At 48.3% G+C, this 14,244-nt stretch overlaps 1 protein-coding gene across 1 annotated transcript in view; it reads left to right on the forward strand.

Annotated features, from left to right (window-relative positions):
* The first annotated feature begins 4,691 nt into the window (after positions 1-4,691).
* Positions 4,692-14,244, forward strand: part of GAD2 (glutamate decarboxylase 2) — an 87,623-nt gene continuing 78,070 nt past the window's right edge. Inside the window, exons 1-6 of the mRNA XM_008709679.1 lie at positions 4,692-4,767; positions 5,458-5,517; positions 5,720-5,869; positions 6,859-7,092; positions 11,778-11,868; positions 12,425-12,537. Of these exons, the coding sequence (XP_008707901.1) occupies positions 4,692-4,767; positions 5,458-5,517; positions 5,720-5,869; positions 6,859-7,092; positions 11,778-11,868; positions 12,425-12,537 (724 nt within the window). The remainder of the gene's footprint in view (positions 4,768-5,457; positions 5,518-5,719; positions 5,870-6,858; positions 7,093-11,777; positions 11,869-12,424; positions 12,538-14,244) is intronic.

Raw genomic sequence — 14,244 nt, forward strand, 5'->3', positions numbered from 1 at the left:
TGGGGGCCATCCCACGGGAATGTGCGCGAGACTGCGGGGCTTTGCGGGGGCCAAAGCGGGGGACCCTCTGGCACTGGCACCACAGGGAGCTGAAGCCGCGGCCCTGACCTTAGCAGGGGCTGCCCGCTGTGCTCGCCCCTCGAGTGCCTGGGCCAACCTCTCCGGAGGCGGAGAAGTGCGAGCTCTTCCTCGGACGCGGTGTCTCCGCACTCCCGCACCCTCCGCTCCCACCAGCCCGCCAGCTGGGGCATCCCTATCCCTCGCCCCCTGTGTATCTCTTTGTTCACTCATTTGAAACTCCCATGGACCCGACTGCGCTAGAGCTCTCGCCGATCCCTCTTCTCTCATTTTGGGTGACTTCAAGGATTTCTTTTTCCTTGGAAACGGCTCTCCCCGCCCCGCGGAACACTCGAGGGGCGAGTAAAACATAGCCCGGGTTGGGAGGAGAGGCGAGGGCGGGGGAAGCTTTGAAAATGAACTTCATCTCACACTCGCGCTTTCCCTTCCCGTGGTTATTGAGGTTATTAAATAAAGGAAGTGCCCTGGAAAGGCCGTGGCTTTGGGGGCTGGTACACCGATATTCCCCTTCAGGGCTGAACGACTCCTGTCCAGCTGTGCAGGTGCAGATGCCCAGGCAGGGGGGCGACGGTGTCTTCTGCCTCCGCCAAGAACAACTCCAGACTCCAACCATCCCAAACAAACATGCCATCTAAGTTAAAAACCAGGTCTTGCGACCCAAATATGGCCTCCGGATAAATCCCCAAATTCCCCCCACACTGCGCGCGTGCACACACACCGTTAGCCCCACCACCGAGCAAACTGAAAGGTTATTCAGGCTCTCCTAGTCTGCCAATTTGAGGCAATCCTCTTGGCTCCGAATTCTGGAGTATTTAAGAGAGAGGGGAGGGCGATGAGTGGGCAGAAGTTTTCCTTTCTCGGTTGACTGCATCTTATTTGGGTTGAGCTCTTCTGTGGAACTGACACCGTCTGTGTGCATGCAGTCTGAAGATCGTCAGGAAGGATGGCGAGGTGATTTCATGGATGACTGAATTGGGAGAAGGGTTTGGGGATGGGGATTGTCCCTTCTGCTGGTGTATGTTGCACCTGCGGCCGGGAGCCAGGAGACTATGGGGGAAATTTTGGAGGACTGAGTGAAGGCGGGTGAATGTTGCACAGCTCGCCCACAGGGTGTAAGGTTCTCTCCAGCCCAAAACGTTGATGCCAGAAGGTCCCGCAGAGATGACTCCTACAACCTCTTCATTTTACAAATGAGACCAGCTCTAGGGGGAAACCTCCCGCTGTGGCAGGGCTAAACTCAGAGTTGTGCGTGCTGTAGGCCCTGCTCCTTCCCTAGGTTCTCCTTGCAGCCTCCGCTCGGGGTCAGCCTTGGGGACCACTGAGAGCTCAGTTTTGACGGTCTGCAGGCCTAGCACAGGCACCAGTGAAACCAGCACCTCGGGGCACTGTGCACTGTCAAGGAGGCGAGAGATTCTGGAACCCAAGGTGAATCGAGTCCCCACGCCCCCACCCAAGCAGCCACCCACCACTGGGAGGTCCCCTGGGAGAAAAAGCTGATCTCCACTTCGCTGCCAGGCCTCTTCTTCAAGCTCCCGAAGTGGCCCGTGTGCACCAGAGGCCTGGCAACCCCAGCCCTTCTGTCGATGGATTGGGGACAATAGGCACCCTCCCTACTCTCCACCCCCTTTTTCAGTGGGTTTAGAAAAGGGAATCTCAAACACTCAGTGACAGGTTTCAGTGTTTTTGTTTCCCTTTTTTCTTTTGTATTTCTTTGTTTCCTCTCCTTTTTCTTTCTCCCTTTCCATCTCCCGTTTTCTGTCCTTCGACATTTAAGCACTGGGAAGACACAAGGGAAAACTTGTACCAGATGTTCTTCTTTGGGAGACCTGCAATGCCATCTCTGGATAACCCAGGGACAAGAAATAGGTCAACCCAGGAAACCCGCCCAGTAGAGCAGCCCCTGGAGCCTGGGTCTCTCTCCCCCTATTGAGGAAGAGGCTTCGAAAGCTTTTCCCCAGAGCACTGGCCCTCCTCCCCTTCCCATTTGGTGGCTGCCTCCTTTGTGAACTAATGACTGTAATTATTACCTCCCTGAGCTCTTTTGTTATCTCCGAAGCCAAGCCTGGGAGTGGGGGGAGCGGGCTCCTTTTTGAAATCAAAGTCTTTATAAAGCAAATTGCTGTCTAGGGAGGACCCACGTTAAGGAAAGACAAATCAGATCCCCGAGTGCTGTGAAATAGGGTGTGTTAAATAAAAAATGTAAATACCACCATTAGATTCAAAGTGCTCCAGAGCTGTAGGATTTAATCGAGTTTAAACAGTGGGATTTTAAACCGTGTTTTAAAAAAATACGTTAAGTCCAGGTGTTGTGGTTTCTACCTTCCCTGTGTTTTAATCCGTTTCCACCTTCGGGGCTTCGTGAGTGTTTTAAATGCTTGTTTGAAAGAATCTTTATGTCTTCGACTATTTATCCATTGCCGAAATGTTCTGCAACCCCAGCGTGCTGGGTTGAAGCAAAACATTAGCAGGATTTGGTGTGGATTTAAACAAAGAACTGGTCTCTCGACTCGCATCCGCACTGCTGGAGCTAGAGCTGCGGAGCTGCCCTGCCCGCGCGCAGACGGCCGAATCACGAAGTCTTTACAACCTGGCGTCGTAACCTGGGTCCTCTGAAGCCGAGAGCTCCGGAGAAGGTGGCCACACTGAGGCCTGGGTCCATGCCCACCAAGGGCCCGCAGCTCGATGCGGGCTTCTCCACACAGCAGGCTTTGAGCCAAGTCTACGGCAGGACCTTGGCCAGCGCCCTTCCCAGACGCCACTCCCGGGCAGGGATTTAGAGCCTCGTGCTCCTCCCCGCTCGGGCACCCAGACGAAGCTTCATGGAGAGAATTTACCAGGCCCCCGCGTGCCTGGGGAACACAGGACTTGGGCTTGATGCGGCCACCCAGGCCCCACGACGCCCTTCCTAAGCGAGGATCGAGGGGCGGTGGCCAACACAGGATCCGTGAGTCTCCGCTTTGTTAGATTTGGGGACTTGATTCAGGGGGTCAGAGTAATAAGGGCTTGCGAACAGAGTGGAAATGAAAAACGCTCGCTCAAGGGAATGCACGCGGCGGAAGGCAGGACGCAGCCTTTCCCCACCCGGATCTTCCTCAGCCTCTGAGAGCCCAGGAGCCGCAAGGTGTACGTGACGCTGATCTCCGCTACCAAGGGAAAGCAACTCGAAATCAACGCGGCCGCAAAATCTCAGGGCGTCTTCCCTCTGTTTAACGGCTTTTAACGTAAAGGATTTTCTAAGAGGGTAGAGATTCTGACTTTCTCAGGAAAGAAGAAACCCCTTCGCAGCAGGCCTCAGAAATAGTGAATCTCGCCGCCCCCACCACCTCCGCCCGCTATCGTGAAGATTCTCGGAGGGGTGGGAGTGGGGATCAGATTGTTGATTTGAAGCCCTGTGACTCGAGGGCCCAGCAGACGATGCCTTCTTTCGGCCTTGAATTTGGAAAGCTCGGATTGCATAGCCTCCTACGCACACATCGATTCCGGTCACACGAAAGCAGCAAACCCTTTCACGCTTCCACTGGCCAAGGTCACTAAATGACCCAATCCCATCCCACATCAGCCGTCAATCCTGCCTACAGATTCTAGTTGCTCTCCCTCGCCCCCCTCCAAGATGTTTCCATTCTCCCCCTCCCCCCAGCCCGAGGTCCTCGGTGATAGGCTCCTGCATGGATTTTAATTGCCTCAATCAGCAGTCTTTTTCCCAGCCGTCAGTCAGATCCTGGACGGTGGGTTCAGCGACCGCGCTCCCCGAAGCACAGGAATGACGCGCTCCCGAGCACCGCGCGGCTCAGTAGGAAGGCGTCAGGCTCTAGAAATGAGTGCTTCGGTGCGTAGGCGCCCTTCCCCCACCGTCCCCTCCCCGAGCTCACGAACCGCTCGTGATTCCAGCCCAGCCGCCGGGGCTCTCGAGGTCACAGCGACCTCAGCACCGTCTTGGAGGAAGGCGGCGCGGAAATCGCGCCTCCTTCCCCGCAACAGGAGCCAGACCTCAAACAATACGCCAATCGATGCCTGTATGAGGCCACCCGCTCCGCCTCGCCAAGGTCTCTCTAGTCTACCCCTCGCTGAAGCCCGCTCGCAGTCAGCAGCGTTAGCACTCTGGACAGCGCACCCGGGCCCGCGGGGGCTGTTAGCAGGCTCGCGGCTAGAGGTCCCCAGGGGCTCCCCTGCACGCCTCCCACCCACACGCTCTGACTCCAGCTCGTGCGCGCTGTCTGCCTCGCATCCTCCCTCTCCCATTTTTTCTCTCCGCCGCCCCCTCATCCATCCCGATTGGACTCCTTCTCCTTCAAAAGCAGTTCGGGTGCTCGACGCTTTCTCATATCCCTGCTGCGCGGACACTTCAGTCTCCTTCCCTATTTAACCTCAGCCCTTCCGAGAGTTGCCACGTCTCTAAACCCTAACCCCAACACACACACACGCACTCACACGCAGACACGCACGTTTCCTGTCCCTGTGTGACACCCACCCTCTGCCGCACGGCCGCGCGGGTCCCCGCTCAGTGCCCTCCTCCCGCCATACTCACACGCACGCAGGCGCGCGCAGGGCCGAGCCGAGGACAGCTCGCCGACAGTTCGCGCTCGGAGGCGACCCGCTCCAGTCTCACAGCGCTGATGGCATCTCCAGGCTCCGGCTTTTGGTCCTTCGGGTCTGAAGATGGCTCCGGGGATCCCGAGAACCCCGGCACAGGTAGGGGAACAGGGGTCTGCAGCAGGCGAGCTCTACGGGTGGACTGGGGTTTGCAGTGCTAGGGAAGAGGAAGGTTTTTCCACCTGCAACAGGAAACTTCGGACACTTGGCTCTGCTCTCGCTGTAGGTCCCTGATGGCCCAAGAGACCAAACCCCCACAGGTCCTTATCCCTTGGAAAGTCACCCAAAGAATCTCAGACCCGTTTCAAAGGAGTCTGGGAGAGCCCCCCAAACACAGAGGCGTCTCCGCCAACACCGAATTCCGTGGGCCTGGGGCACTCCACCATCTTGGTGTCTGGACCCTGTAGAGGGATAGAGAGGCTGTGGGGAAAGGGAAAAAATGAAAGAGAATTCTTGGTCTGGAAAAAGAGCCTGCGAGGAAAATGGACAGCTTCGGTATCTAGCTAGGAAAACTCGCTGGAGCAGGGCAGGGAGAGGAGTTTGCTTAAACCTACTGGCACCTGGAAGGGTCTGGACTTCTCTTGGAAACAAATCAGCGAACGTAAGGTCGGGCCGGGCCGGGCCGCCTGGCTGCCGCACCCCTCCTGCACCTGTCCTCTGTGCAGAGCCCCAGGCGGCCCCTTTTCGGACCCCGGGTTTAGTGCGCTTGTTCCCGTGGAACGAAATTTCACACGTCTGTCTGCTGTTCTCTTTCTGTCTCGCTGTCCTCCTACCTGCCTTTGTTTGCAGCGAGAGCCTGGTGTCAGGTGGCCCAGAAGTTCACGGGCGGCATCGGAAACAAGCTGTGCGGTGAGTGCCCTGCCCGTGCCCGTGCCGGGGGAGGGAGTCGAACACCGCCAGTCGGTTGCCTCTGGGCCCCGCGGGGGCAATGTCACCTTCTCACCTTCGCATCCCCAACAGCGGAGTTGAGATTTCTTGGCCGGGGATGGGCAGGGGCGAGGGAGCCGGGACCGCCAGGCGGCTGACCAGTGCTCCCGATGTGCTTGCCTAGCCCTGCTCTACGGCGATGCCGAGAAGCCGGCGGAGAGTGGCGGGAGCGAGCCCTCGCGGGCCACCTCCCGGAAGGGCGCCTGCGCCTGTAATCAGAAGCCTTGCAGCTGCCCCAAAGCGGATGTCAACTATGCGTTTCTACATGCAACAGGTAAAGGCGCCTCGTGGGGTCCCCGGGAGCCACTGTCCCTCGCACTGTTCCACCCACCGCGACCAGAAGGGACTCGGTGACAGTGGCCTGACCCGAGTCGTCGAGAAGCAGGGCGGAGGCGGACCTTACGTGAATCTTCAGCTGAAAGCGAGAAACGCGGGGCCTGTCCCTTCCGTCTCAGCCCCAACCCCGGCCTCTGCATAGCGCTGGGTGCGGGCGTTCCAAGGGGACTCTAGGGCCGCGGCGCTCTTGCCCCAGTGCCGCCCTCGGGTCTGCGGTTGGCGGAGGTCCCCGCGGGCGCGGGCGCTGGACCTCGAGGTTGGCTTCTGGGTGGCCACTGAAACTGTTGGGACTTGGTTGCTGAGACTTTCTAGGTCTTTAGATGACAAGAGTAATTCATAGCTGCAATTTCACAGGGAACTTATTCTATTCACGTGAGACCTGCGCACGGTTTTATTCCCTTGTGTTTACACACCCAGTCACCTAAATGAGCGTGAGGGCGCGCGCGCGCACACACACACACACCCACACACACACACACTGACTTAGGAAATAGCGAGCCATCTTATCGGGTCAGAGATCCTAACATTGCATGCTCCACTTTGCCTGATTTGCCCAAAGGCATTCCTCAAACGTTTCTGATATGACCTATTTCTATAATCATTTAACATGATTTACTGAGAGAGAATATTTAGGACGGACCCCTGTGAAACAGATGAATGGAGGCACACTCCTTTTAAAAAAGAAAGCAAACAATACGTTTTGGATTGAAATGCAAGAATTAATTTGGGGTGGGGGAGAAACCGCAATTTCTCTTTTTCCTTTGTCTTTGAAAAATACCTCCCCTTTAAAGAAAATGCTCTGTGTTTCCAGATTTTTTTTCTTTAAGCACGAAAGCTCTCAGTCCAAAGCGAAATTGCCGAATCAAGATCTTGCCTGGATATTTTCACAGTAAAATTAAAATGTAGCATTTTGATTCCATTCTTTAGACTTGCTGCCAGCGTGTGACGGAGAAAGGCCCACTTTGGCATTTCTGCAAGATGTTATGGACATTTTGCTTCAATATGTGGTGAAAAGTTTCGATAGATCAACCAAAGTGATTGATTTCCATTACCCTAATGAGCTCCTTCAAGAGTATAACTGGGAATTGGCAGACCAACCACAAAATTTGGAGGAAATTTTGATGCATTGCCAAACGACTCTAAAATATGCAATTAAAACAGGTATTGTCCAGTCAAAAATAATAAAGCTCTTTTTTCCTTTTACAATTTTTATTTTTTATATAAAAATATTTTCTGTTTTATGGAGTTACCGGTATTTTCAAATTTACAAGGTTGTTTTCATCAATTAAAAAAGGTCATTATTAGAGTGATATAAAGCAAAGGCACCCTTTACGATTAATATTCATGCTTCTGAAGTTGATAATATCAGAAACATTATAAATGTATTAAATTTAAATCATCAGATTTTACATTGCACGTACTTGGCCATGGAGATTAACCACTGATGTAGAAGCAACCATTTGTCAGCAGAGGCCAGTAGAAGTGGCCCAAAATGGAGAAAGAAAGGGAATATGGAAATGAAAGCTCAAAAGGCATGATCCAAACAAAAGCCCAAATATTAGTGTAGTGCTAGTCATTTCCTTGGCATGGGAATGGTCAGACATTGGACAAACCATCCTATGTAATCACTGCAACAGGGGGATAATATTTTGACATTGTCTCAAATGGTCAGGACTTCAGATTCAAACCCCACGTTTTCTCTTTTTTTAAAGAAATGTACACAAAAGAAAACACAATATAAACTAGCTTAACTACACAGCCGTGTTATATACAAGGATGTGTGTGCTTCATTGCCATTCTGAATATAAAATAAAGAAAATGGGTGGGGGAGGGAAATCAAATATCCTTATTTTAAAATGTATTTTGTATTTATTGTTTTTTTTTTTTTTACAGTATTCTTCATACTCTATCCATTTTACAGCCCTAGGTGTAACATTTATTTGGGCACATTCTAAGCTTTCATTTTATCTACACAAAATCGGCTCTTTATCTCCCCAGGTCATGATCATCCCTTCTTTTCCTGCATTGTCTCTAATCACGCTGATGCATGATGGCACTACACTTCATTAAAGCAATAAAAATAAGTATGAATGAATTTCACGAGGGATAGAATACCTTGTGGATCTAAATTGATTTGTAGCCTTAAAAAAGACCTGCTAGCAAATAAAAATGTCACATGAATATTAATTACCATAGAAACTTGATCTTTTTATGTTGCCATTTCTTTGGTTCATGAGTTATCGTATTACTCTAATCAACAACAAGCATTTTAGGAATGTTTGCTGTGTGACTTTTAGCTACCTCTTTTTGTTTTTGTTTTTGCATTCGTTATACCAACAGAGAGGAAAAGTATGCAGAGAAGAAGCCTAGGGAAGTCGATCTGCTGCATTATTAGTATCTACTTTTGTGAGACTGTAGACTTAGAACTAGGTACATAGGGAAAGGAGTTTAACTTGGTGATTTCGATCTCACTTGGTCTGTGGAGTATGAATTTGGAAGGCTTATTAGCTGTCATTCTCAATTATGTTCACAGAGAATCCACATGATGTATATACGAGGCATTAAAGATGTTCCTCCTCCCAGCTTTTGATGTATTTGTGGGTGCAAACCTGAACAGTTCTTTTCATTCATTTTTGTTTGAACCATTCCCCTAACCTAATACTTAAATATGATAATAGTAGGTTGCTACCTATTATTTTAATTGCTACCAACCCGAAAAGAACCTATAAAAATGTTCTACACCATCATCATAAAAGCTGGTGATGTCTGACATGTAATTTAAAGAGTTAAGATAATGGGAATTGCAAGTCAATGAAAGTCATAGTTCTGTCTATCAATGCTTCATTTAGTGTTGGGAGAAGATATTCAATTCTTAGATTTTGCCATAATGCTTGTGAAATTGTTGGTCAAGTGTCATTCTAATGCATTTTATTTAAAGTTGAGGGGAAAGTAGGATTAGGTTGGATTTCTAAGCATCAATATCGATATTATTCACAACATATGTAGTCTTCTGGTCTTCCCCCACTCCACCGCCAAATAGCAGTTCAAAGAATTAACACCAGTAGCCTCTTTTTGACTGGCAAGTTTACAGGTTTTTATAACTGGTATTGGACAACTAGTACTATTTAGGGTCTGTAAAGTAGTTACCATCCCTGTGACCATTAGGCATTTTAGTTCTCCTTGGGAGACGCTTTTATAAATTATGTTAAGACTTGCTTTCTACTGAGAGTCCTTAATCTAATTTCCACTTGGGCTCCAAGCTTAGAGAGGAGTGAAGGGCAGTGGGGAAATACTCGCAAATTAAAGTCTTCATGTATTGTTAACATTACGTCTGTAAGAACTGTTGGAACAGAAAACTGAAAGCTGTAGGGAATGATAGAATTTTGAAATAATTAACATTTTCGAGGGTCATTAGACTTGGTGGTAGTGGTGGTGGTGGTGGTGGTGGTGGTGGTGGTGGCTGGGGAGTGCAGGGGTTAATGTTGGCTTGAGTCTTTTAACGGAGCTATCAGACAAAGAAATTGAAGCATCGATAAATGAGGCCGTCCTTGGTTGCGTGCTGCGGGTGCACGGAATGCAGTTTGGACCGACTTTGGGGCCCTCCGCAACTGATTGTGGACAAGAAGGTCAGGGCCTCCCCGGGGCTGGTTGTTCGCAGAGCCCGCGCGCCCTTGCTGGCTCATTTGCAAATCTGTGGGGAGCGTTCCAGAGGCCCGAGCGGCTCTAATCTCACGTTGCCTCCTCGCTGTCTCCCCGGCTGCGCGGCTGCGCCTGGCCGCCGATTCCCGGGTCCGGTGGGGGAGGCAGCGGCGGCAGCTGGATGCCCAGAACGGCTGGGACAGCTGGCCGCCTCCAAGGCAGGGCTCTCACACCCTTTCTCTCGGAGAGCCCTGCCTGGATTCGCTGGCAGCCTGCGGAGGTCACGGGAAAGGAGCAAATCGAATATTTCTGCAGCATACTTCTGCAGAAATCAAGAGGACATGTTGTTCTAACGTGTCAAACTATCTCCCTCCCTCCATTTTTTCCACATCACCATCAGTGAATGAAAATTTTGAGGCACGAGAGATTCAGGTACCATGGGAGACCAAGATCAAAAAAACAGAGAAGGGGGTCAAGCCACTGAAACCTCAAACTGGCTTCACACTTTTCCAAATGCAGCCAGCAGGGTGAATTGGCCTTTTGATATTCTGGGGCTGGACACATACACCTTGGAATTTCTCTCAATTTTTTTTTTTTTTTTGGCAGAGATTTTCATGCCAAAGTTTCCAGAGAGTTAAATAGTGTGTGATAATAGACGCTAGAATCATCCAGAAAATGCATATGAATTGGGAGAGTAGATTAATGGATTGATTTGCTAATCTTTATTAATTTCCTGGCTTTAAAGAAATGGCTTAGGGAAAGAGAAATGATGGGGCATCAGGAGGGAGAAGCGGCTGTGATTTCAGCTGTGAGCTCTAATGAAATGGGGAGTCAATGAGGCAGAGACAGGGGAGGGCTGTTCCAGACCGAACCTCCAGCGGCAGCAGGAAAGGGGCTTTCTCACTTTCCTTGGATGCATAAACTGACAGGGTCAGCATCAGAGGGCCTGGTAGAGAGCGAAAAGGTAGAAGGGTGCTGTGCACAGGGAGGCAAAACAATGCCCGAGAATGAGGAGAGTCATACAAATCCCAGTCTCTTTGAAATGTGCCCTTTCCCAGCTCCTATCTTTTCTTCGTGTCTAATTGTCCAGCCACATGCCCGAGGCTGATAAGAGAGCACTCCAGTCCTGGAGATAAGCTCTGTGCTGACTTTTGTCCCTGCTTTCCCCATTGCCTTCCTTTATCTTGTTTTGCCCATGCTGGCCTGAGAGACCGTCATCCCCAGGCTTCAGACAGGTGTCCAATAAGTGGAGGCTGCCTTTTTATCAGATGCTATGTTCATAATTGATAATCTTCCAAAATTTTTGCTGCCAAGCAAATCACAGATTTAGAGATAGGCTTTTCTGGGGCAAGACCAGGAATGGAATTCTGATGAGATATTTACAATCGCATTTTAAATAATAGCCTGAGGAGTATTTGGATGTCAACTCCTTTAGAGAGTTTTAGAGAAACCTGGAACTTAATTAGGTAAGCCTTGCTAATGGACCCATCAGCCCATTGAATATATCTTCATGTGTCTTGTTGACAAGGCAGTGAGGTTGACTGTATCCTGCTTTATTTTAAATCACAACTATGAAGGAGTTCTGTTGTTTATAATCAAATATTTGGACAGAAAAGAGTCGACAAGAATTAGATTTGCCCATGCCCTCTTTAGACAATCATCACCTTTTGAATCCAGGCAAATCACTCAACAGAGTGTCCTATTTTCTCATTTTTGCCTTGTCTTTTGTAATCATCAGTCATCTGTCACTGGTATCACTATGAATGTTGGCATGCCTGGCGGATGTCATGATATGACTGATTCCCAGAACAACGTCAACAAAAAGGATTTTTAGCAGCATGAGTGTAAACAAGAATAGCTTTGGATTACACAGGCATTTTAATTTGCAAATGTATTGAAGGGATGATAGGAAATCAACTAGCACCCACATTGCAAACCACACTTCTATTCTTTTTTATAGGATAATGTTTAGAGGAAGTTTTTTTAGAGTGTGTTTTAAGAAATACCAAAACCCAAAATAGTCTCTCTTGTTAGATGAAATGCTCCTTTTGGGGTGTCTCTGTGTGCACGCACGTGTTGCGTTTCTGAATATGGATTTCCTGTTACTGAAGAATCTTTCAAGGTTCTTTAGCTAAAGCAATCATATGTTTGAGTGGCATTTATTTTCCCCGGATGCAGTCTTGATTCTGGTATTCCATTTTATTCAGGGCATCCCAGATATTTCAATCAACTTTCCACTGGACTGGATATGGTTGGATTAGCAGCGGACTGGCTGACCTCAACAGCAAACACAAACATGTAAGTTGTTAAATGTGGGTGGTTTTTTTTTTTTAAATCCTAGATAATTATTAGTGAGATTTCATAGTCTTTATCCTACCTCTCACGTGAAAATCTCTTTTTAATTAAGTAGCCCCTAACATAGTGATACAAACTTCAGAAGTATAGGGGTGTTCACGCTAACTTAAAAGAGCCCTGATGTATCTTTCATGCAGTCAAAGCTATATAACATTTTTCAAACACAAAGGGCACTTTTCTTGGCATTTTGGATTTATAATTATGTATAATGTGAACAAGAAATGGGACCAGATGATGTCTTTTAAATAGTATTACTCTGCAGTGTCCTTTATTTATTCATTATGATAAATGACCCTTGGGCATTAAGCCCTTAACTTTAGGAATATAGAAGAATGGGCAACTTTTAGGAAGACATAATTTTCTCTCTGCTCAAAGCTATAATCAAAACCTTTGTGAATGTAGGGCTTGAAAAGGGACGTACAGTAGTTCTGTAGCTGTTGTAATGATGAATTATTTCTTCGAGTTACATACATAAAATGTGGCCATTATGACATTTCAGGTTCACCTATGAAATTGCTCCAGTATTTGTGCTCTTGGAATATGTCACACTAAAGAAAATGAGAGAAATCATTGGCTGGCCAGGGGGCTCTGGCGATGGGATATTTTCTCCTGGTATGTGATATTTTCAACCTTTCTTTCTGTTTTTTCTTCTGATATACAGTGCCTCATTACGAACATAAGAGCGATTAAATATCCAGTCTGTATTTCTGCTTGTGTTAAATAGGTTATGTTGATCAAAAGAGTGAGTGTGATGATACATGACCATTGACCATGCTTCCAAGCCAACTAGCCCACGCTTGAGCAATAGTCATGTATGTTCAGAAAGAGAATAAATCGGGATGATATTTCCTCAATCTTTCTACTGTGACCCTACACAGAAGATGTATGGATCATGTGAAACAAAGGAATAAAGATTCCTCATAAGGGAACTCACTCTCTGAAACTCTTCCCACGCCTCATTTAATGAAGCCTTCTCTGTGCGGGGATGCATCACGAGGCAGAGCTACGTAATAGAGCCTAGGTACTCTGCCCCTTTCAAGTAACAACCAGAGAAGCTGATTTATATTAATTTCAAGGAGGGCAGAGAGTGACTTGGGAAACCATTTCTTAAAGCTGAAACAGAGGGTGTGGATTCCTTCCAAAGGCTTCTCTTTCCTTCTCTTCTTTATCATGCCATTCGGTCTCTACCATCGCCAGCCATTGGATGCTAAGCTCCATTATTTACACCTCTTCCAGCCAAGAGAATCAACCTGACACAGAAAAGCCTTGCCCTTGGTTCCAGATCTGTGTGTGACCTTGGTCTTGACGCAGAGAAAAAAATAGAAGTTAGAAAGGCAGTAGGGAGAGAGAGAGTCACTGACCCATGGAAAATAAACCTGGTGTGAAGGCTGTCACCTAATAAGTGGCAGGAGAGGGTCATCGGAATTGGTTGGGCGCTCAGGACACTGAGATCGGCCCTGCTGGGGAGGCCACAGCCACCCCTGCCATTAGGTCAGGCCTAGCAAAGGCCATGTTGACATGTCCGTTCAGCAAACCTACAGAGACAAGTGGATGATGAGGGAGAGAGAAAATAAAGAACAGGTTGAAAGAAGAATTTATAAGCAATCAACAGAAGCCTCTAGGGTAGGGCTTAAATTAAGCAGCTTTACCTACAATCTGCTATTATATTTTATGCTTTTAATGATACAACACAATTTTTCAGGTGCTGAAGGAAAACATGTTAGTTAAATGGAAGGGAAAATTAGCCTTTTTCTTTTTTTTTCATTAAACACCAGCTGTGATGAATTGAAAGCTAGCTTTTATTTTGTAGGGAACGTAGTTTTCTTTTGGAAAACCATTCCCCATTGAGGGAACTTTGCCATCATTGTCTGGACCTGATGCTCTTAAGGTATTTTTCATGAGGAATTAGGTAGTGTTCAGAGATCAGCATTGTTCCTACCTCTATTCTTCTTCCTCTTACAAGGTTGGTTATGTGGTCGAGCATCCTGGGCTCTCTTCTAATGGTCCCCGGGAGTGGGAAGAGAGCAGCTGCTCCTGTTGACCCTGAAAACTTGGCAAAGGGGGCTTGGGCCAGACTTCATTTAGCTGTTCTTGGAACCCACTTGCCCCAGAAAATACACACCCAGAGAAAGAACCCTCTTTGGCAGTTCTGCTAAGCCAAGTATGGACACCCCCATCAATGACAGACAATAACTAGGTAGAAAGATTTTACCTTGATCATGGGGCTCCTTCCTTGGATCCTGAAGATCCATATGCTCTCATGCCAAGATGGAAGCCACTGGTGTCACGCTAAGTGTAATGTAGACACTGTGAAGTGGG

The sequence above is a fragment of the Ursus maritimus genome, unplaced genomic scaffold (genome assembly GCF_017311325.1).
Source record: "Ursus maritimus isolate PB19 unplaced genomic scaffold, ASM1731132v1 scaffold_31, whole genome shotgun sequence".
Lineage (NCBI taxonomy): Eukaryota > Metazoa > Chordata > Mammalia > Carnivora > Ursidae > Ursus > Ursus maritimus.